Consider the following 23,439-nt stretch of genomic DNA (forward strand, 5'->3'; position numbering starts at 1 on the left):
CAATTTACCAAATGGCAATATCCTTTGTGAACCACGTTTCCCCCCCACACACCCCCGCTCTCTTTGTGCAGTCGCTCAAGACCTCCACGAAGGGCACTGAGAGTTTCTGTCTTTTTCAGGTCCGTGTCATCTTGCTGAACTGGTGCGCTTGGTTTCTCAGAATGAAAAAACCAGGGGAGAACATCCGGCCTCTCTCTTGCCGATACGGCCACTCGAGGCACCAGTCCAGTGTCAGCAATGTAGAGATGAACATCTTACCAGGACACCATTCTAGCAATGGCAACATGATCTACAGCTACCATGCCATGGAAAATCCCTTCTGCCCACAGAACGAGATAGACACCAAGGGCGGAAAGGACCAGAGTTCTTTGCCTGAAGATAATGACAGCACTCAGAGAAAAGTTTTAATGGACACCATCCCAGTGATTGTGAAAATCCTGGAAGAAGTTCAGTTCATTGCAGCCCGTTTCCGGAAACAGGATGAAGGGGAGGAGGTCTGCAGTGAGTGGAAGTTTGCAGCTGCTGTCATAGACAGATTGTGCCTGGTGGCATTTTCACTTTTTGCCATCATCTGCACGCTTACAATTCTCATGTCTGCTCCAAATTTTATTGAAGCTGTTAGAAAAGATTTTACATAAGGCTCTCCAAGACGAGTAGAAAAATGCTCCAGTGTAATTGGAAATTATGAAATGGTGCCAATAATTTTGAAGAACACTGAGACTTTCTGTGCTGAATTTGGTATTAAAAAAAAAAGAAGTCGGCGTGTGTTTCAAATTCCAATTGTTTCCCCAGTGTTAGATATTCTAGGTACAGAATTGGCTCTGTTACTTGTTATTTGTTTCAAATAGTGTCTTCTCCCTATACCTGTGATCATAATCACCAATAATATTAGACAAGAAATCAGACACACGGCAGACACTTTGCTGAGTAAATAGAACATATATATGCTACTAGGAAACACTAGTGAACATGTTGCTGCATTGATAAATTCTTCCTAGAAACATGATCTTTGCTAAATGTATCATTTTCAATATTTTTGTTTGGCATCGTTGTTTAACACAGATTTTATCTACAGTAATGTATTGAATGATGCTGTTAGTTGCTGTTTGCCAAATAAATGGCAAGTTTTAGCTTTTACTATCACTGTGATAATCTGAAACATTTTCCACTTGATAACAATGTGAAGTCAGTGCAATACTTTTTTCTAATAAGTTAAAAATATTTTCATTGTTGAATATTCTGTTTTTCTATTACATAAATTACACCCTTTCCCTAACCTGAGTGCTGTGGCTGCCCACTTATTATTATCTTTGCCTTTGAATGTATGTCTGAACATCTCCAATCTCCTTAAATTGCATTCACCTTATTGATTTTAATTTTCTTACAATTAATATATACCACAACCCCAAATGTGCCTGGAAAGTAGCACGTTTCACTTCTTACTGACAACTCTTGATAGAAATCAGAGATCTAGTCAGATGAGCAAAATTAACGCACATCAAAGCAAGATTCAGTTTTTCTGCACAATATTGCTTTGAATGGAATACACATTCCGCTCACCCATAACTGCACATTAAAATCTGGGCATGACTATTTGATTTGTAGTTTTTACCTTTTACAGCAAAAATTACAAAGTTTTTTCTATAGAATAAAAAGATTCAAGAGTCTCAGAAGCCTGTAAGATCACAGAAACATGTTGTTAATCTAACTTTCCCCCCCAATGACACCACGGTTAACGAACAAATGATTTTCCCCCCAATTTTTTCCATTCATTGACACCATGGTTAATGATTTTTTTTTTACAATAAGTCATCACAATTGAAGTAGTGATCTGCCAAATGCAAATAATCGCATCATAGATTAAACTCACCCAAGATCACAATTTGTACCCATCAAATCTTGGAAGTATACAATGTAAAATTTTCCAACTGTTTGCAAGCTGCCAAATTGTTGTGATGATAGCTTTCCCCAATAATTATTTCATGTAGAAGGTTTGAGAGAAACTGAGGAAGGACTTACGGCATTTGACAGATAAAACGGAATCAGCCAAGACCTTTTTAAAAGTATCTTCTTTTATAATCAGATTGCATTTACAAAGAAAATGAAATATAAACACTAAAAGGATAAAATTCACAATAAGATAATGTGATACAAAACATGCACTTTTGTTGACATTTTTTAAAACAGCTGTATTACTGATGCAAAAACCCATGTGATCTGCCTGTGAATACGTGCAAAGGAATGGAGAGAAATGAAGATGAATATTGATTCCAGCGTGTTGATAAAACGTAAAGCACTTTAAAAAAATCAAGTTGAAGAGAAGTGTGGCCTTCTGACAATGTGTTTATACAGGAATCTATCTCCATAGGCATGACAGTGATGGAGTGTTACTATTCCCCACCTGGAATAGAATCTCAGCATGGTGCCAAGGTCTTGCTTGTAGACAGAAACCCTATCCTGCTGATTATTCATTTAGCTGGCAAAGTAATGCAGATCCTTTGGATATCCAGTAGTCGCTTGGTCTTTTTGAAGGAAGTAAGACGGTAACCACAAAATTGGTAGAGTGACCTAATTATAAAAAAGAAAAAATTGTTAGTGTTTCAAACTCCCCATGTTCCTAAGCTGCCAACACACACACACACCCAATCGTACACCCAAATCCCAGAATAAGTTCTATACAAAAAAAACCCAGTATAACTTACTCCTTATATGGTTGAGATAGTTGGGCAACCTTTAGGCACTGGTATACTGCTGATGCTAACCAGTTGGCATGCATGTTGGCAAAGGTGTACAGATGTGAACGGAAAACTTTTTCTTCAACTTATCAGGAGAGAACTATAAAGAAGGAGCTCATAAGACACTCTTCTTCAATGCAGTATCAGGCTTGCCTGAGTCCCCTGCTGATCTGACGACTGCTGATAGCAGGGCATGTGAAGGTGACAGCAGGAACTAGGGGTTGAGAAAGCCATCCAGGCAGACTGCCTTGGAAGCTTAGGGGGTCTGCACGCAGCCCATCAGAGGCCTGGGATTCCAATGAATTGGGTCAACTTGTGTGGGGCTGTGGAATAGGCTAGCTTTTATGGAAGGGGGACAAAGTCTATAGTATTTGCAAAACTGCATACTCCTTTGGCAAAGTGCACCTTACTGTGCTTATGTGGTTTCAAAAATCATAAATCAGAGTCCTGCATGCATCTTTTGGGTTAAATTGTCATTATTCCTCAGATACTTGCATTGATTATGGTGAATCGCAAGGAAAGACTTGCCATGTGCTCAAGATATGGCACACAAGCACACTAAACCATAATGCTTGAAAATCATGCTCCTGCCATTCTAGGAAATAAGAACCCAATAAAATCATCGTTAAAAATGAACATTTCTTCTGGCCTTTTAACTCAAAAAAAAATTAAAGGCAAATTCTAATCTGGTCTCAGCAAATAAGGGCCCGATGTTGCCCTGATCTATTATAGACCATGAGATCAAACCATTTTCTTTAGATGATTTTTCTTTGGGGGGCAATAGGAGGCAATGGACACATTTAATGCAAACGATACAAAGATAAATGCACAAGTTTGCCAAATTACTTTAAAACAACTACATCGTTGGAATGAAGCTGTTCCTAGGCATCTGTTTCTGTATTAATGGACGGTGACCAGCTGCGCTAAAGTTTGTCCCTAGTGCTGCATAAAGGTCCCAGTCTGGATCAGATGGGACAATAAATCTTTGTGGGATCAGATGACAATGAACATGCCACATGAGAACGTTACAAGTCGGAAGACAGGGTTTTAACTAAAGAAGTTTAAAACAATTTATTCATTAGTTGAAATTCTAAAATTTTGCTATTTGTTTTCTCTTCACTGCTGATAGGGAATTCAGCCAATGGGCCACAAAGCACTCAGAACTTGAGTCTGTTGAGCTGGCCATAAACAACCATCAATGTTGTATGATTATTTTAATACTTTCATTTAAGAAGGCTTTTAGTTCATATGACATACTAAACCTATGAACAATTTCTGTATTCTACCAGTAGTGTAATAAAGGAAGCAAGCATATAGAAATCAGCAAAACAATCAACCAAACAATCTGTGAAGGTTCATCATCTGTGCTATTCAATTCTTTTGAGCTGAGCTGAAACAGAACTTAGCAACGGATGTCACATTGTTATATACTGTCCAGCTTCAATGGAGTGGAATGCCCCCAACACATCACTATTCACCTCCCTATTCAAATTACCTGGAGTTTTTCACTTCCACTTTCTCATTCTAGAGCAAAAATATCTATGAAACTGTCAGGAAGCTGGAACATCAGCCCACATTCATTGAGACTCGTGTGGCATTATCCCTATTTGCCACATCCCCAGAAGCAAATTCACTGATATACAGCAGGTTTCGCGATCTGCACTCTTATCCCATGAGCTATTTGCAAAGGGGAAGATCTCTTACAGCAAAGCATACCTACTTCTTAAGAAAAAAGAATGACATCTGATAAGCTGAAAGAACCTGATTCTGCACTTTTTGTATCAGATTCCAGATAAAAAAAGAAAATATACCTGCTTTTTAGGAAGGATTTATGTACTCCCAGGATCTGGTTCAGGAGTAGGATCCATTCCAAGTACTTTTGAAAGCCCTTGTAAATATTATCGATGTGGCAAATTTCAAGAGTGGGACTTTGGTAATGTAGAGGGTTTCCCTGCATTTTTTTTAACATCATAATGTCACCTGACCGATAGACAGGACTTTACTCTCATGTTGCCTAGGCCTCTGGCCTTTGATCAAGCTGTTCTTCAGCCTGGATCAAGTGGCTCCTTGCACTCTCTTGCACCCTTGAGTTAGATGGGGGATTCTCTGCTACATCTGTCCCAGGAAGCCCCTTCAAAGCATCATCTGCCTTGTGGTGTGTGAATAAAAGTCATTTGCTAGGCTGTCTTTCATGACTATTTGCCAAGTTGATATTGGATATCTAGTGAATTTCCTTATAGAAAAAAGAATTACCTGTGGTAGACAGAGTTCCTGCTCTAGCTCCTGTTTTGTAGAGGGGTGCATGATACAACGATGGGTGGGGCTCATAATTTTGATGCGGCTCAAAATGAATTACTGGAAGCATAGGGTTCATTTGTCGAGGTAACGCATCTTCGATAACCATTTCATCCTCATCCCAACGACTAGCATCCATAAACATGCCATGGACCAGCACCCCATCCTCTGGAGAAGGTAACTGAAAAACATAAGGCGGAAGGTGGAAGTCAAAGCCGAGCTTATCATTCATAAGCACTATCAAGTTTCTACCCTAGCCAGGTACATATTCTTGAAGTACAGCAAAACATTAAAAAAAAGTATCAGAAATCTACCACAGTACAAGATAAACGTGGTGGTTTTATGTAAAGATATTCCACGTGAATTCAAGTTCTTTGCGGCTGGATAGTTATTGCAGTTACAGACTTGTAAATACCTTTTCATCCATTGGTAATTCATTTCCGAAGTGGCACAGTTTTGAAGCTTCTGATACTTGTGCTTGGTCTCTGAAGACAGGAATGGCGTTGTAACTAAAACTAAGCTCATCAATCGGTAAGTTATATTTTCGAGCATGATTCTGAAGAGTTCCTGAGAAATAAAACATGGACCTGGTTCTCTTTTTAAACACAAATAATCAGTCATTAAAGAACCATTAACAATGCACAAGTTCAAACTTAATTTACCCTCGCACAAACTCAGAAATACGTTTTATATTTACAAACTCTCTTGGCAAAGTGTAATTCATAGTGTAATCTTCAATAGCATAAAAACAAATTTATAGAGCACTTTTATTATACTACCCCACTACTCCAAGCCATCTTTTTAAAAAAATAATAATAATAAGCAACCTTATTATTTTGAACAGTTATTATGCCCTAATGTATTGCTTTACTTCCAAGTACCATACTGACATTTTTATTATTTGTATTACTTTTGTTACTTCAAAATAATAACCTAAAGGGGAAAAAAAACCTTCCTATTAAATTATGAGAGGGTTTAAAGAACTCCCTGTTGAAAGCCAGGCAGTGCATGATTTCTACTGTATTGCAGAGTGCCTGTTTAACCACTGTATTTTCCAATCCACTTGAAATGACTTCACTTATTCTAGAGGCAATAGATGATAAGTTATATGGTTTGTAGGGTGTTTTGCTGCCAGATCGTAGAACCACAGAAACGTGGTCAATGGGAATTGATGTGCAAGATTAATATAAATAGCATTGCCTATTTATGCTAGCAAACTGCTTCTGCCTATGAATTTATTTCCAAAATTGAGAAGAAGGAAAGGACAGACTGCTCTATATCATCCACTGCCTGAAACAGCATTTGATAAAAAAATGGTGCTTCAGGTGCCTTCTCTTCTGGATACACTTTTGAGATGAATTGAGTTATACAAACCATGATTTCAACATTGTCCTCAGTAGGCTATTCACATCTCCCCCACCCCTGTTCTTCTTCACTCCAGTTACAGCAGCAACAGGGAACCAGAGTTATTCAGGAAAACCCTTGGCTCCAAATTTATTGGCATGTTGCATCAGCACAATGAGCAACATGCTTTCAGGATACTAATTTGGTGGCTTTATAGCTTCTTCCTTTTAATAACAGCTTTATTTCCTTTTTTGCACAGATTCAACCACAAAAGGGATTTTTTTTTGGGGGGGGGGCTGCACACCCTGCAGGCGGGACACTGACTTTTTCTTACTGATCAGCTGATGGAAGAAGAGTGACTGGTTTCCATTACACCCTGACTGCACTTGGTTTTTAGAAGCCAGCGGCAGTGAAGAGAATTCTGCAGCCAATTTAAAAATGGTTTGAAAGGGTTGGGAAATGTAAACAATGCCCTGTGAATTTGATCCCAATCAATCAGCTAACCATAAAACGGGCTTGGCAAGCTATTCTGAGCATCTGAAACCAAAAGCGAGACAACCAACCGAGCAACTGGTTTCCAATCCTTTTTATGGGCATGCTACCATTTTTAAAACATACATAGGTGACATCAGAGACAGAGAAATTTTGTATGAATGTTTACCGGTCAAAAATCCTTGTGGAAAAAAGAAACCAGAAATCCAAAATGATTTAGGTTGACCTCTTTTGAGCCAGAACTGGGGGAAAAAAAAGTTGATATATGTTAGGCATAAAACCCGACATTCCATTTAACTTATGAAACAACGGATTGCTGTTATTTTATTTGCAGAGAGGGAGAACTGAACTGGGTTTGCCAGGGTGTTACTTTTCCATCTAAATGGATATGGCTTCCATTACATTTAGTCCTAATCCAGGAACTCTTCGGTGCTGCAGAATGACAACATTTGAAGTTCTCCCAGACCAGGGGTAGGCAACCTCAGCTCTTTTATGACTCATGGACTTCAACTGACTCAGGATTTCTGGGAGTTGAAGTCCATGAGTCATAAAAGAGCCGAGGTTGCCTACCCCTGTCCCAGACAGAATGAAGCTCAGGGCTTCTCTCGCACAGATCAGAGACTGGAGGATATGAGGAGTCACTCTTGGCACCTGCCTTCGTTTTTGGTCTGTCGCCATTTTGGGTGCTTAGTAGGAAGATAGCAGGGTGAAATATATCATCTCTTTCCTTTACTCCCAATATTATTGGTTTAAGATTGGAACTCGGTCAAAGCAGCCATGAGTACTTTGCACCATGTTTGAAGTTAAAGAGAAATAATAGTTCTGATGCATGGTTGAGGGTCTCCGGATCAGAGTACCTGCATAAATGCTGATGCACTCAGTTTGTATATACAGCACACCAGCAGCGTATTATTTCAAAAAATCATAATCATCTGGCATGATTATCTTAGAGAAGTGGTAAGTCCAACATCTGATGGCAATGTATTATCAAGTCACAGTAACGAAGATACCTTTTGGAATTATGAAGCTACATAAAATACCACTGTAAATTTTTGATGACAAAACCGTATCCATTCTGCAAATAATCAGCTAAACTATTTAGGAAAAGCAATAATGCCATTACTCTCCTTTCTCCATTATTCCCCATGCCAAGAATGGGGAATATTACCTTCATTCTGCCAAGCATTTTCTCATTAGTTTATTTGCTGCAAGTCATATTTGGCACATTAATTTAAACAAGACAGAAGCCAACTTGTAATAAATGGAAAGGCAAGCATTTGGCATGGTTTTTAATGTCCTTCCCCCTCTTAAAGTGTTTCTTGTCCCCACTTGTTGCCTAATAATCGTGCCTCTGACCTTCATTTTTAACAATTTGAACAGTCTCAGCTGCCTGAAATTGTTACTGTTCCCTGAACTAATTTCTCTTCCATGGGTTGTATGGTTCCCCCCCCCCCGACATACATACTTAATGCGCATATTCTTTCAGAGATGTTTTTTCTGTGCACATTTCTGAGTTGCAAATTGCACTTTGGTATGCTAATGCATTCTGGTTTGCATACACATTTCACAGGCGCTCACTGGCCTGTGTTTAAATGAATTTACCTCACATTTTATATTTTATGCTAAAATAATCGATGATCTCATGCAGTACTGATGATCTCAACCTTACCAATTTTAATATGAGTGGATGTCAATTCCCAGAATTCCCCAGCAAGCCATGAGAATTCTGGAAGCTGAAGTCCACTCCTAATAAATAGGCCATTAGTGTTCTCAACTTTTCTTTCTGTGTGGGGAGTTCAAGGAAGCTAAAGAATGAACTTCGGTTACATCCTTTCTTAATTTTCTTAAAATCTCTTACACCTGAAACATAACCTAAATTATAGATCATCAGTACACTGTACACCTACGAGTAGCATTTCTACTTACATCTATGAAGCTTGTCCTGAGCACAAGGTCTTTCACCCAGGACCCCAAAGGTTTCAGAGATGGATATGCGGCGTTGGCCCAGAGGGTTGGAACCTGATTGTTAAGAAAGCTGTGGTACACTCTCTCCATTTCTTCGGACATGACTACAAACCCCGCAATGGCTTTGTTGAGTGTTTGTAGAGAGCTCTGAAAATTGAACAACACTGTACTTTAATCTTCTGTGGAGAGGAAAAGAATATAACAGCAATTTTATCTTCTCGAGGCAGTTGTATTGCCAGTTCCCTCGCTCTCACGTTAGCTTCCATGATCTAATGCAGTGTTTCTCAACCTCAGCAACAGCTGAGAAACATTGCATTAAACAGATGAGCATGGCTGGCTGGGGAATTCTGGGAACTGAAGTCCACTCATCTTAAAGTTGCTAAACTGAGAAACGCTGATCTAATGATCTTACGAATTGGAGCAGGTAGAAGGGAAGATCACTGATAAAATCTCAGTGGTGCTGCAACAATGTTTTCTGAAGTTGTCTATACAACACATGGAGGTTGCCTTCACATCTTCCAGCACATTCTTACCAGTACCCTTGCCTAATTGTAATAAGGTGCTTAGCAGTGATACACTGTAGAGCAGGGGTCTTCAAACTTGGCCCTTTTATGACTAAAGGTAAAGGTTCCCCTGCACATGCATGCTAGTCGTTTCCGACTCTAGGGCCTGGTGCTAATCTCCATTTCAAAGCCGAAGAGGAAGTCTTGTCCGAGGAAGTCTCCGTGGTCATGTGGCCAGCATGACTAGACACCAAAGGCACACGGAACGCTGTTACCTTCCCACCGTAGTGGTCCCTATTTTTCTACTTGCATTTTTACGTGCTTTCAAACTGCTAGGTTGGCAGAAGCTGGGACGAGTAACAGGCGCTCACTCTGTTACGCGGCACTCGGGGTTCGACCCGCCAAACTGCCGACCATCTGGTCGACAAGCTCAGCGTCCTAACCCACTGAGCCACCACTTGTCCGAGGAAGTCTCCGTGGTCATGTGGCCAGCATGACTAGACACCAAAGGCACACGGAACGCTGTTACCTTCCCACCGTAGTGGTCCCTATTTTTCTACTTGCATTTTTACGTGCTTTCAAACTGCTAGGTTGGCAGAAGCTGGGACGAGTAACAGGCGCTCACTCTGTTACGCGGCACTCGGGGTTCGACCCGCCAAACTGCCGACCATCTGGTCGACAAGCTCAGCGTCCTAACCCACTGAGCCACCACGTCCCTTCTTTTATGACTCACGGACTTCAATTCCCAGAATTCCTCAGCCAGCATGCCTGGCTGAAGAATTCTGGGAGTTGAAGTCCATGAGTCATAAAAGGGCCAAGTTTAAAGACCCCTGCTGTAGAGATTATGCAGGTGTTTCACCTTCCAAATATTTTTGTCCTGTCTCCCTTTCTCCCCTTCCTCTGAGAGTAATTTAAACATCATTATAAGGCAAATTATATCCCACCCTCGGGAGATAGGGCGGAATATAAGTCCCATTAATAAATAAAAATAAATAAATAAATAAATTGGGGGAGGGGGAGGGAATGGAAGAGGCAGAGACAGAAATCCTTGAACTGATGTGGCTATCTAGGTAGGGCAGCTATTACATTGTGTGTGTGAATATTCTAAAATGAAAATTATCCAGTATTTTATAATATTTTACTAAAAATACAGCAAAACAAAGCAGTATAAATAAGGCATAAATAAGATGATATTAAAACCAAAATATATTCAGAGAATTTTTCACTGGTCTTTCAGGAAAAATCCTCAGGGTTGTGTATAGTTAAAATAAATTTTAACAAATTCTGCACAAAATAATATATAACAAGCTAAGGCAAAGGATGAGCATACAGAATCAAGCATCAAACCATGATGAACTCAAACAAAGCCATCCTTCTTACAGTCTTAATCTGAATTGATTCGTTTGAAAATTAGCTCCAATGACATCAATTAAAATCTTCAGATTGATTTTTCTGCTTTGATCATCTACTTTATATTATCTATGTTTATAAGAGGTTTTCCCAACAGTTTTTCTGCCCGTTCCACAAATAAATGGAAACTATCTACCATATTTGTTTGAAAAGACAAAAATGCAACTATCTTGTCTTAACCACCTTCAATTAAAGGAAGCCAGGAAAACTAACCTGGCTTGACCAATGTTCTGAGAAAGAAGGATGAAATTTTTCTGTCAGTAAAAGCATATGCCTGTGAAAATAGTGAGATAATTCTTGGAACTGTTTTCCTGATTTGTCACTCTCTTTTTACAAGGTTAGTGCATTCTTTCCAATGACGATATTCTTGCATTCTATGAAAGCAGCATTTCTCCCATGCAGCCCTCATAACAATCTTTATTAGCCAGAAATTATTTCATGCTGCAGTAAGAGTGGGAGGGGCTTCTGACTTCCTGCTTGCTTCCCAAATGACTTTCTTGTGGGAAGCTGACAGAATGTTGGAAATCATGATCACATGACCATAACTGACTACAGCGATGCTGCAGCAGCCAGAACTCTGTGAATACAACTGGTGTGAAGATCTTTGAAATTCCAATTATACACAAGTCCTGGATTTTGTAGCAAAATCTTTCAATGAGAGAATATGAGATATAGATAGTCCTTGACTTACAACTATTTGCTTAGCAACTGTTCAAAGTCAAAACAGCAGTGGAAAAACAACCAGTACTCGCACAGAGAATTGTCGCATTGTGCCTATGATCATGTGATCAAAATTCAGCTGCTTGGCAACCAGCATGTATTTACAGCAGATGTTGCATCCTGGGGTCATACAATTGCCTTTTGTGACTTCCCAGCTGGCTTCTGACAAGCAAAGTCAATAGGGGAAGCCAGATTCACTTCATGAGTGCATGTGCCTAACAACCATGGCAAAAATGTCACAAAATTGGGTGCCACTCACAGAACAATTGCCTTGCTTAGCAACAGAAATTCTGGTCCCTATTGTGGTCATGTCAAGGACTCCCTGTACCATGATTCAAAAATTGTTGTCTTATGGTGAATCATTTGGCCTAATGGAAGCTTACCAACAGACAAGAGAACTTTAGTAGTATATAAATTAGAGTAGTCCTCAATTTATGGCAACAGTTGGGACCAGAACTTCCATTGATAAGCAAGGCAGTTAATTGAGACATGCCCAATTTCACAGTCTTTTTGCTGTTGTTAATAGGCAAAGCACCACAGCTGTTAAGTATATCACATGGTTGTTAAGGAATTCAGTTCCCTCCCCCCCATTGTCTTTGCTAATTGGAAGTCAGCTGGGAAGGCTGCAGTAACAATCACGTGACCTTGGGAGGCTGCAACCATTGTAAATCCATGACAGTTGCCCCAAGCATCCAAAGTTTGATCATATGACCACAGGGACATTGTGAGAGTCATTAGTGCAAAGATCGGTTGTTCAGTCAATTTTTTTCAGTGCTGCCGTAACTTTGAATGGTCACTAAATGAATGGTTGCAAGTAGAGGATTGTCTGTAATGCCATATATAGTGAAAGGAATAACACAGACAAACTACTAAACTAGGCTTGCTAAGTCACAATGATGTCACAGGTATTATTTAGCAACACTCAGTCTTACATATTATGTCTGTCTGTCTGTCTGTCTGTCTGTCTATCTATCTATCTATCTATCTATCTATCTATCTATCTATCTATCTATCTATCTATCTAATTCAAGGGTGTCAAACTGCCAGCCCACAGGCCGAACGTGTCACACAGAAGCCGTGCCCACCCCATTGCCGGCAATGGCAAAATAGTCCTGATACGATGCACGACGTCATGTGACATTGCGAGTTTGACATGTCTGATCCAATTTCATATTTCTTAACTGCCCACCCCCCTCAGAGAATATGTTTGCTTTCCAATAGAAAGTATCTGTAGTTTCTCTGCAGAGAGTATTTCTGCTTTCCAGATAGACAGTATCTCTTCTTTCCAATTTATTTACTTTTTTGGTAGAATGGAAGAATGATAGAACACATGATTAGAGAAACATTTTGTTTAAATCCCTGGTTCTCAGTGCATGGTAGTCTTAATATAAATCCAACAAATTCATGACTTCAGCATTTATTCCATTAACTAAGAAACGTATGTTTTTATACCCTCAGCAGATTGAGAAGGTTATTAAAACGATCTACTTCTTGCCCAAGGACCGTCGTTAGAGAATCTATTCGACTTTTGCTATCCCTCGCAAAAAGTACCTCTGCAGCAAGATCCATGTCCAGCTTTTCTGCAAAACAACAACATTGTTTTCATCTTTTTGAAAGTTAGGTACCACATATTTAAAATCAGCTACTAGCTGATTTGAGGAGAGATTTGTGGGCCAGCAGGAAATATAGGATGTGCTCAACAACTAAGATTTCACACCAACTTAGAATTTACTTTTATTGTTAAGAGACTTTGACACCAAAAGAGATGCTGACCAAGGCATTTACCTAAGCCTTTGGTGATGGCTAAGCATCTAATCCCCAGGTTCTCTTAAATTCAGAAAGTTTACTGCCAGCCTTCCTAAAGGGAATCATTTAATGGCACTGCATAAAAGCGTAGAGCAACCGGCAATTAGTCTTCCTGGCCTTGGTTTTTGACTTCTTAATGTCCCCTTCAGCCAGAGGTGATGGGATTCAAATATGTGAACAACTGATTCTCTGTGTGGATGCCGCTTCCGGACGTCTGTTCTGGGGCTGGGCAACAAAAAATTACTGTAGCTACCGGTTCTGCCAAAGTGGTGCGAACCAGCTGACTGCCACCACTGAGAATGTTGCACTCCAGTAGGAAATAGGCCATGCTTTCAAGGGCATTCTGGGCACCAACTTCACACACCACCGCAGAGATCCAAATCAAATTGTTTTACGAGATAATATATCAATCAGGGAAGCATGACAACCATAATTTTTCATAGTGGGTAATACTAAAATCAAATCAAGAAATAAAACAAAATAAAATAATCTTCCTAGATTTTCCAAGGCTTGGTGGGCTAAAAAACACGACCAATCCTGAATTTAAAACAGCTGATATCCTTTCAAGGAAATGAAGGTGTTTTTGCAATGTAAGATTTCCTTTGGCAGACTCAGAGGATCTTAAAATGCTAAAATACAGTTTCTACTTCTAACAATAATAATGACACTTTTCTACATTCTATAAATTTCAACTAAAATTATCTCTATGTATACAGGGAAGGAAGGAATCATAAGAAAGACCTTTTTCCCTTCCTCCTGTCAGTTCTGACATTCCCTTAGAATAGTTATTAGAACAAAGTAGTTGGTTTGTTTGTGTTTTAATATATTGTATAAACACAGGTGATCTCTTTAAAAAGAAAGGGGGCTTATTTCAATAAAAGCTGGGCCTTTTGTTGGAAATTTTGAAGTAAACCATTGGAAAATTAGACAAATGAGACAGCTACAGTATAGCACTGAACTATATGCAATATACTGAGTTAACAAACAGTACAGTATATCCCCAAAAATTGCTGGATGCAATTGCTAGATAGGGCATTTTCCAGATTAAACAAACATCTTTGGAAGAAAATATTAGGTGACTTCCTTTTCTAATGAAGCAAAACAAAGGAACAAACCTAAACGTTTATTTCAAATGTTCAGACACACTAGCATATTCTGGAAAGCAGTGCGAAATTCTATGAACAGAGTAAGTAGATACAGATTTTACAGTATATTTGAATAAACACATACAAGAAGCTGCTGAATGGAGTTCTGGCAAGTGGATTTAAGTTACATTCTGTTTCTGGACTGTAATAACCCAAGTTACAATCAGAATAGACAGCCAACTATTTAATAGGGCTGACATTAACAGGTCTTATCAATTAACTATGTTTTTTCAAAATAATTATTCAGCTCATTAAGAATATTTGCAGATATGCACTTAAAAGAATAACTTGCCTCAAGACCACAGATCATCCCCTCAAAAATGGCTTATCAATAGCAATATCATATCATACGTTATTTTTTAAAGGAACCTAAAATTAAATTAGTTTTAATCTGCATTAAATAAAACCATTATGCTGATTACTGCTTATTGCCTTATAGCAACTGTATTCAGAGTCTGCACAACAGAAGCATAAAAACCACAAATGGCCTGACAAGCATTTTTCAGGGTGAAGATTTTATTTTGTGCATTTCCAAAGCAGTCTCTGCAAAATCCATGGCAAAGTCCAGCACAATGTCTATATCGTGATTATAGAAACAAGGTACAGTCTGAAGATTACTTTCATTCTACATCCCTATTCTTAGTTACAAGATTTTTCCTGAAATGATTGTCATGTTTTTTAGTTTTGGTTTATTTTCTCAATATTAAACATGAAGAACAAAAGAAACAAATTAATTCTCTGTGAACCTTAAGTAGCACAGATTTTACTAAAATAACATGATCTTAGACAGCAGATAAGCAAATTACATACAAGTTACTCATCTTAAATTATGTTCCAATTACCTTCTAATATACAGTATACTGGAGAATATATATTTTTAAATGGATTTTGCAGTTATAATAGTTTAGGAGACTGATATATTTCCCCAGCCAATGTATACAAAGAACTAAGATATTTTTTTATTTATTGAAAGGAATCTCTTGTTATGTTAGTTTCAGTTGAAAAACCCCCTTCTGTATAAGCTTGTTTGTTGTTGAAGATGACCCTAATACCTCTACTTATATAAAACAAACAAATAAATATTTTACCTCAGAGAACATGTCTCTCTTCAATTCTTTTTCTCCCTCCTCTAAACTTTTCTCCATTTCCACTGATGTCTATAGAGGAGAGCTTCTGATCACACTGTCATATTACTCCCCACCCCCAGCAGATGTCAATATCCTTGCGTTCAATATAAACAATATAAACAAAAAGTATTGAATCTAACTCACCATGCTGGTTAGAGAATGGTTAGAGAACAGACTACTTCTTAAAGATAGATAATTTATATCAATGTGAATATCTGGAAAGTGATTGTTTAACTGAGATAACAGAATACTTTGTACATAAGGGAATAAGAAAAGATAATCCCTGATATTATGAAAAGTAAGCAGTGATTCTCATACCAGGAATTTTAGCAAGGATTGAACTAGCAAGCTCATGAACAATCTCATCATTGCTTTTTCCTGATCCCTGGGCTGTTGTTCGTGGCTGTACATCAAGTATTGTAGTAATCAGAGTATTAGTTTCCTTTCGCTGTAAAAAAGAGAAAATATGAAAGATAGTAATTTTTGTAGAGGCCCATATTCAAAATGGCTGACACTTAAAACTGAAAGATTTCTTTCCATAAATTTGCCTATTTGTTTAATTTCACCATAACTATGAAAGCACACTAATTTTTTTTTATAAAGCTGAAGATTTCAATCATAAAAAATAGTTCTATGTGAAAATCACACAATATATTTTTCTCCTTTGGTCTTTGAAACTGCTTATAAAATGCATTCATATTAGCTTTCTCATTTTGATTCTTTAATCAACAGAAGTATTTAAACCTGAATAAAACTACTTGGCAACTCAGTCAAGTAAATAATTTTAAAGCTTTCAGTTGAAGAAAAGACAATCAATCTACATGTTATTAACTTAATGATCCAATACCTTTTTAGAATATAGCATCAAAAGTAGCCTTAATGATGAAGGTTAAATTCATATTTAATGGTCTTATGTAATTACCTTCTAGCAAAAGAATTTTTTAAACCTTTTGCTCATTCTGAAGAGCCATAATTTCTTATGCTATGTACATCTTGTGAAATGTTTTTCAAAATGTTGAGCTTTAAGCTTATTATATCCTTCATTTGTTTATGACTGATATACCATCAACTATCATTAACATTTTTAAAACCAGTTCCTCAGTCTTGAAGGAACAAATTTTGATATTTTTATTTTATTTATTTTTATTTATTTTAATTCCATTTATATCCCGCCCTTCTCCAAAGACTCAGGGCGGCTTACAAGCTTAGCAGTTTGCTTTGGAAACTTAAAAAATGAGATGATGGTACGCAAGATAAAATAAGCTGGGGGATCCTTGAGGCTCTCTGAGCTTGGTTGTTTTCTTGCAGATATTTCATCACCCAAACTAACATCATCAAAATGAGCTCTTTATCACCAAGTGTCTGTGTTTTTACTATATTATTTCTGCCTAATACTCCATTTCCTTACTGGAAAACATTATAGATAAATGAAATGATTTACTGTAAGATAATATATCTTGTTTTTAAGGAAAAACTCAAGTTTTTTCTTCCTTTCTGTGCCCCTCTGAGTTTATTTATTTGCTCCTGTTTTTTGTCTTGTTCAATTTTTGTGGCTTTTGCATTGTTCCTTATTTTTAAGTTGCATGTAATAAATTGGCATTATTATACACACAAAATGTGAAATCATAGCTGCCAGTTTATTAGCTGGTGTTGGCTGCATACACATCAAGTTCTTCCCAAGAATCTAGAACAGGGGTGTCAAACTCAATTTCACTGAGGGCCGCATCAGCATTGCGGTTGCTCTCAGGAGGCCGGGTGGGTATGGTCTGAGTGGGCGTGGCCTACTGGGTGGGCGTGGCTAGAGTGTGTACGGCCTACTGGGTGGGCATGGCCAGCTCTACATCGTTCGCATCAAGGGTACCTATGGGGGCCTGGACAGGAGTGGGACAGATCTGAGGGTCTCTGGCAGAAGGAGGGTCTCTGGGCCAGGGCCAAGGCAGTGGGTGCTGTTCCCTCACTGTTTCCAGGATGGCTTCGCGGGCCACATGAAACCACTTCGTGGGCCGGATCTGGCCCCCGGGCCTTGTGTTTGACATGTCTGATCTAGAATGTTGTCCCAAAGGTTCTGAACTGAAGAAGCTTCTTAGATGAGAAGTGAAATGCCTTCAAGGAAAAAATAAAGAAACTCCACTTGCCTTTTGAAAACCATCTTTGGGACAACCATGACCTGGATGACTGAGAATCTCGTCATCACCTAGGATATTGCAATATATCAGTGTGGCATAGGAGTGAATCCAAGCATGGTGGACTTTTGTCATTGACAGATGGAAAATTTATCAACATACATATTTTCTAAGTGTTGTCCAAGATTTTTTGGTATGGCACCCAGCGTGTCCATAATCATTGGGACCACCGCAGCTAGTTTAAGCCATAATTTTCCAATTTTCATTTTAAGATCTCGATACTTTGTGATCTTCTCCAATTATTTGTCTTCAATTCTACTGTCTCCTAATATTGCAAGATCAACTAACCACATTTTCTTCTTTTCAGCCACAGTTTATTTTGGAAATCCTACAATATTTTAACCTGCTCATTCTCAACTATTTTTTCAATTCTATCTTCCCACCCATTTGATTGCATTAATTAAACTAGCTTGCTATGGTGCACCCAAAATCAAACCTTCAGTTTCTTTTTTTAATGTTCCAACCGTAAGTCATTGTCAGGTTTTACCTTATCCACTTTCCTCTCAATTTTTTTATAAAAATTGTCCATGACCTGCCAGAATATAAAGAAATGAAACCAGGGCTTGATTTTGGATGTGCAAGAGCATGCTTTTCAAAGTAGCGCATTCAAACTCAGAACTGAAAAATCATCAAATGATTCAAAGTGCAGATTACGTAAAGAAATGGAAGAAAATTAGATTACATACTCTACTGGTGCAGAAATATCACGCAAACTGATTATAAACAATGACATAATAGTTGTCAAAATGATTCATTGGAATATCTGTAAAAATTATCATGTACCAACAATGGAAACATAGAGTTGAAAAATTAGTTGAGAATGAGCACTTAGAAAATCCATGCATTGACAAAATTTTCATCTGTCAATTTCAAAAGGTCATGCTCCTGATACATGACATTCCTAGGTTCTTGGGAAGAACTTGATGCACATGAAGGCCAACACCAACAAAAGAACTGGCAGAAAAGATTTCACATTTTTGTGTACCTAATAGTATTATTGATAAGTGGATACAAATGTCAAATCCAGTCTAAACATCTGGCTGACTGTGCAATCAACCCTAATAATTTATTATATTAATATTACACAAGGATTCATTCAGGCTGTATAACAGATGACAGATACCTGAAATACTCCCCGGGAAATCTTGCCCTTGAACTAAGATTTTGTATTTTAGGCTGCAGGAGTGGATTTGTTCTGTTTGCAGATTGCTTCAGGTTTCTGCCAATTGTAAAAGTGACCTGCCCCATGCCGAGAGAACTAGGAGATGGTGGAGTTTAGAATGTTGGTTATTCCATGGAGAATAATTAAGATGCTTTTCAATGAATGATTTAAAATAACCTCAGAGAAACTCCTTTAGATGTTAGAGAACGTGATTTTATTTAACAAGAATACTGCAGACTGTCGGTGTAAGTCTGAAGTTATTCTTCTGCTTAAGCAAAATTTAAAATTGATATGGCAATATTATTGGTATAAATATTATTGGTAATGAAATATGTATAGCATACATTATAATAGGTTTTAAAATAACTGAAAAGAAAACCCTTTACATGACTGAGAATTATCTTAGTAATATTTCAGGGATGGTCACATTTTAGGAATTCTGCACTGAATGCTTAACAATTACTGCTTGTTATTTTTGTGCGACTGACTATACATGAGTAAAGTCGTCCTTTTACACTGAGCTGTAGAACACAATTATCTTAAATTAGTTTTGAACATTTATTTTTAGCATATTCACACCTGGAATGCTAAATTGGCGTTTTCATGCATTCCAAATATTTCTGGGTCATCAATCAAAGGAAGGTTTTCAATATACTCCTTAAAGTTTTGCAAACTGTCAGCCACAGGGGCAAAATATATTCCTGTTTTATTGAAAAGAAATAGAAATGTTTTAAAAAAACAAACACAATAAGAATTTCATATATTCCATTAGATGCAATTTTATGTAGATACAACTTTAATAATTAATATCATACTGCTAGCTTTCAGAGAACATTCTACCACTCTAGATGATATGTGCCAGATTAGGTCTCCCTAAAGTTACAGGAGTTCAAATAGTGAAAAATAACTTCCCAAACATCTATCTTAGAAATTGTCTAAGCATTTTATAATTTATAGTTTTCCCCTATTGTTTTACAATGCAATATTTGTTGCTTTATGAAAGACTACAGAAAACACATTATTATGGAACGCTGTTTATACAGAGCTTATTTGAAACAACAAATAATATTGCTTTCATTTGCTGCTTTGACTGTTACTCTTTCTGTGTATTTAACTGAATTCTGGCATTTTATCTAATTGGGCATAGGATATTTTAAAGTTATCTGAAATAACAAATAACTTTAAAATATGCTAAGCCCAATTGGGTAAATCACCAGAATTCAGTTAAATACATAGAAAGAGCAACAATCGAGACAGGAAATAAAATCAACATTAAGCAAATGTATGTAGAGCTTGAAGTTCTTTTAAAAAACAACTATAAGAAATAGAAAGGGCTCCGTTGAACGTGGATTTGGTAAGCATCTTCTCCTAGACCTAGAACATCTCCTCCCTTAGAGCATCTCCTTCAGCTCTCCTCAAGGACACCATCCAAAAGAAGCCTTTCTCCTCTGCCACCAGTTCAAATTTGATGAGGATACTTAGAGAAGAGCTTCTGAATATAATTGCTAGTCCCTAAACAACTGCAATTCTCAATGCCCCTTTGCTTCTAAGCTGGTCCCCAGTGAAGAGGTACTAAGGTACCAGTCACTGAGTAAACAATTTTAATATTCTTTGGGGAGTTTTTGGTTGTGTTTTAGCACATAGAATAGAATGATGCTGACATTTAATGACAAGGTATTGACAGCACAGCTACCAGGGTGGCAATGAGAAGGAAAACTTACTGAGATTATTTTAGACACAAACCAGCTGGGCATTTTTGGGCTAATCACTTTCTCAGCTCTGGGAAGGGGGAGGTGGCAAACCACTTCTGAAATCTTCCCAAGAAAACTGCAGATGTTGGTCCCAGCTGGAGTGAAGACTAACTCAAAAGGATGAAGACGAAAGAAAGAAAGAAAGAAAGAAAGAAAGAAAGAAAGAAAGAAAGAAAGAAAGAAAGAAAGAAAGAAAGAAAGAAAGAGATCGAAAGTGGAGAAGGATTTTTAAAAGTTCTAGGGTGGCAGAAAAATGAAGTAGCTAGAAGTAGAAAAGCTAAAAACAGGTAACACCGTAGATAACTAATTGGGAAAATAAAAATAGGAGAACAGAATTTAGGCCCCGGGAAAGGCACAAGCTCTCTGGAGCCCTTGGGAAGTTATTACTGTTTTAAACACTGTGGAGGACGTTCTCAAGATCGTTTCAGCAGGTTTCAGCAGGTTTAGTTTTTTTCAGAGAAAATCAGCGGACGCATGTAGAGAAAAGCAGAGTGGACCAAGGGCTGAATTTTCTCAAGTTTTTGGATTAAGAGAGAGCGAGCAGCACAGAACCTATTCAGACAGGGTACAAACTATGCTTGGCATTGATGTTAATTAAGACCAATAGTGTTAACATTTTCTCTGATGGTGTTTTATGAGGATGGGGACGCTTGGGCAGCTCAGGCTCAAATTAGTACCTGAAACACTCCTGATTGAGATAGATATACACATAGATACCTGCACCCCGATGACAGGAGGAAAAGGTGAATTACCTGATCACCCACACTAACAGCGTGGAGTAAAGTCTTTTATTGTACAAAAAATACACTCTTAATTTGCGGAGCATTAATGCCAGGGAGAAACAGACCATGTTTTGCTCAACAGCTAGCAGGAAGAGTAGGAGGATGAAATCAACGCAAATGCTCTGAAGGGCAAGACCAGAGGATGAACTATAATAAAAACCTGCAACGAGTACAACTGAAACAGCAAGGAAACTATTCACAAGGGTGGCTCGGAAAGAACCTAACCTTCATATTGGTAATGAGATGTAACTGTTTGCTTCCAAATAAACTGAGATTAGATCAAAGAGAGCAAGTTAGGAGACAGATGTGCCCGAATGCTCAACTGAGAATAAACAGAGGGTGGAAATGCAGGCTTTGTAGGAAGATGAGCTGCACATTTTCTTCTTCACTGCAAGCAAAGGAGATGGCCAAACATATGTTAAAGGTTCCAATTACTAGATTATATTTGACTATTTTAAAAGTCAGAATGTCTCTATTGGGATTAAAAGACAATGGGTAGGTCAAGCCTTACAGGAGTTTTCAGAGCTTTATATTTGCATTACGCCTTACGTTTAGATAATCCAATAGACATCAATTCTCCTACTAAGGTTTGTAAAATATGTAGTCATTGTGAGAATGTGTACAGGCAGCTGGCTTTCTAGTGAACTGGACTGGAACATTTCTATCAATAACTTCAACATGCAGCTCTAATTGAAAAACTAATTATATGGTAAAATCAAATGCTTGTACTCTTCCAGTGATTTTCAAAGCAGGCACGTGAGATTTCTTCAATAAAATGAAATAATACTGATCTGTATTTTTATGAATCTCAAGAGCCTTGACAATTCTGTGACACTTCATTCTGCTAGTCATGTATGAAATGGACACAAAGGACTTCTCATTTTGCTGAGTCTGTCTTGGTGATCATTCCCTGCTCTGTATACAGGTAGATCATGACCAGTGCACATTCAAATAATGCAATATCCGACATAGTGTGAATCGTAAATTGATACCAGGTTGTGTTTAATATGACTCAAAATTTAGTCAATGCAAGGCTAGCACGGGTGCAAGCGCATACAGTTGTGGCGGGGGGGCGGGGTTAGATGCTGTTAATTTTCATGTGCACAAATTGGAGGAAAAGAAGGTCATGTTAGAGGAAAACAGTACAAGTTTTAAAAAGAAGATGCTTGTAATTATGTTAGACCAAAGATTTGATGTAATTGAACATGAACAGGGTGTTAGCAACATTAAAATAGGACATGTTGGAATGCCTGAATCTATGGTAGAATTGTTTTTTTTAATACTGCTTTCCATAATTACTCTATGACTTTGCTAACCATTCATTTAAGTTATATTATTTTTGTCCTTTGCTGTAATTAGTATAAATAGAAAAAAATATGTTGAAAATCTTTCTGTTCAGCTGGAATGAATTATCATGTTTTTCCATAGAAATATCACCTTGAATAGTGTAAATTTGAATAATACAGCCATTTTGTAGGATTCATTAATTGCACTAATCAGTACCTACTTGCTTTATTCAAGTAATGGTACCTATATGTAAATGTTCCTCTATATACCAATAAAGACACCTGATGTCTGTATATGCTTTTGATCAACCACTTGCTTCTTAGGAAACAAGTACTGCTCCTGAAAAAGCAAATTAGTGAAGGGGAAAAAAAGTTGCCTTGAGCTCCTACCAAGAAACCACTGATGGAGGACTATAATTTAAAATAGCTGAATAAAACATTTTGCTAATAATGGTGCCCCCCCCACCAAATACAATATGGGCTTAGAAATGTCTAACCACAGTATGCGAGAGATTCCATTTTATTTTTTATTTTTAAAGAAGACTTTTTGAGTTGGATCTACTGAGAAATAAACTCAGCAAAAGAGCAGTAGGGAATAAACATAAGCTCATGCAACAAATTTTACCTATGCAGGTAGAATCCTTCCGGAAGCTTTTATTTTGAAAAAATTGGAACCCAATGACATATTGCATCAAGAAAAAAAAAACCAAAACTAAAGTCAAACACAGTTGGA

The 23,439-nt window shown here is 37.8% G+C and overlaps 2 protein-coding genes across 2 annotated transcripts in view; one reads left to right on the plus strand and one right to left on the minus strand.

The window, feature by feature from the left end:
• The window catches only part of LOC308661761 (neuronal acetylcholine receptor subunit alpha-7-like), a gene marked incomplete at both ends in the record, with an annotated part of 107,083 nt that extends 106,445 nt beyond the window's left edge, over nt 1-638 (plus strand). The window contains one exon of the mRNA XM_081316936.1: nt 120-638. Coding sequence (XP_081173062.1) covers nt 120-638 — 519 coding nt within the window. The remainder of the gene's footprint in view (nt 1-119) is intronic.
• A 1,794-nt stretch (nt 639-2,432) lies between these two features.
• The window catches only part of DNAH6 (dynein axonemal heavy chain 6), a gene marked incomplete at its 5' end in the record, with an annotated part of 184,661 nt that continues 163,654 nt past the window's right edge, over nt 2,433-23,439 (minus strand). The window contains 8 exons of the mRNA XM_081318905.1: nt 2,433-2,568; nt 4,989-5,211; nt 5,446-5,597; nt 7,036-7,108; nt 8,793-8,978; nt 12,917-13,044; nt 15,861-15,990; nt 19,467-19,588. Of these exons, the coding sequence (XP_081175031.1) occupies nt 2,465-2,568; nt 4,989-5,211; nt 5,446-5,597; nt 7,036-7,108; nt 8,793-8,978; nt 12,917-13,044; nt 15,861-15,990; nt 19,467-19,588 (1,118 nt within the window). The 3' untranslated portion in view covers nt 2,433-2,464. The remainder of the gene's footprint in view (nt 2,569-4,988; nt 5,212-5,445; nt 5,598-7,035; nt 7,109-8,792; nt 8,979-12,916; nt 13,045-15,860; nt 15,991-19,466; nt 19,589-23,439) is intronic.

The sequence above is a fragment of the Vipera berus genome, assembly GCF_964194415.1.
Source record: "Vipera berus genome assembly, chromosome: 2".
In the NCBI taxonomy this organism is placed as follows: Eukaryota; Metazoa; Chordata; class Lepidosauria; order Squamata; family Viperidae; genus Vipera; species Vipera berus.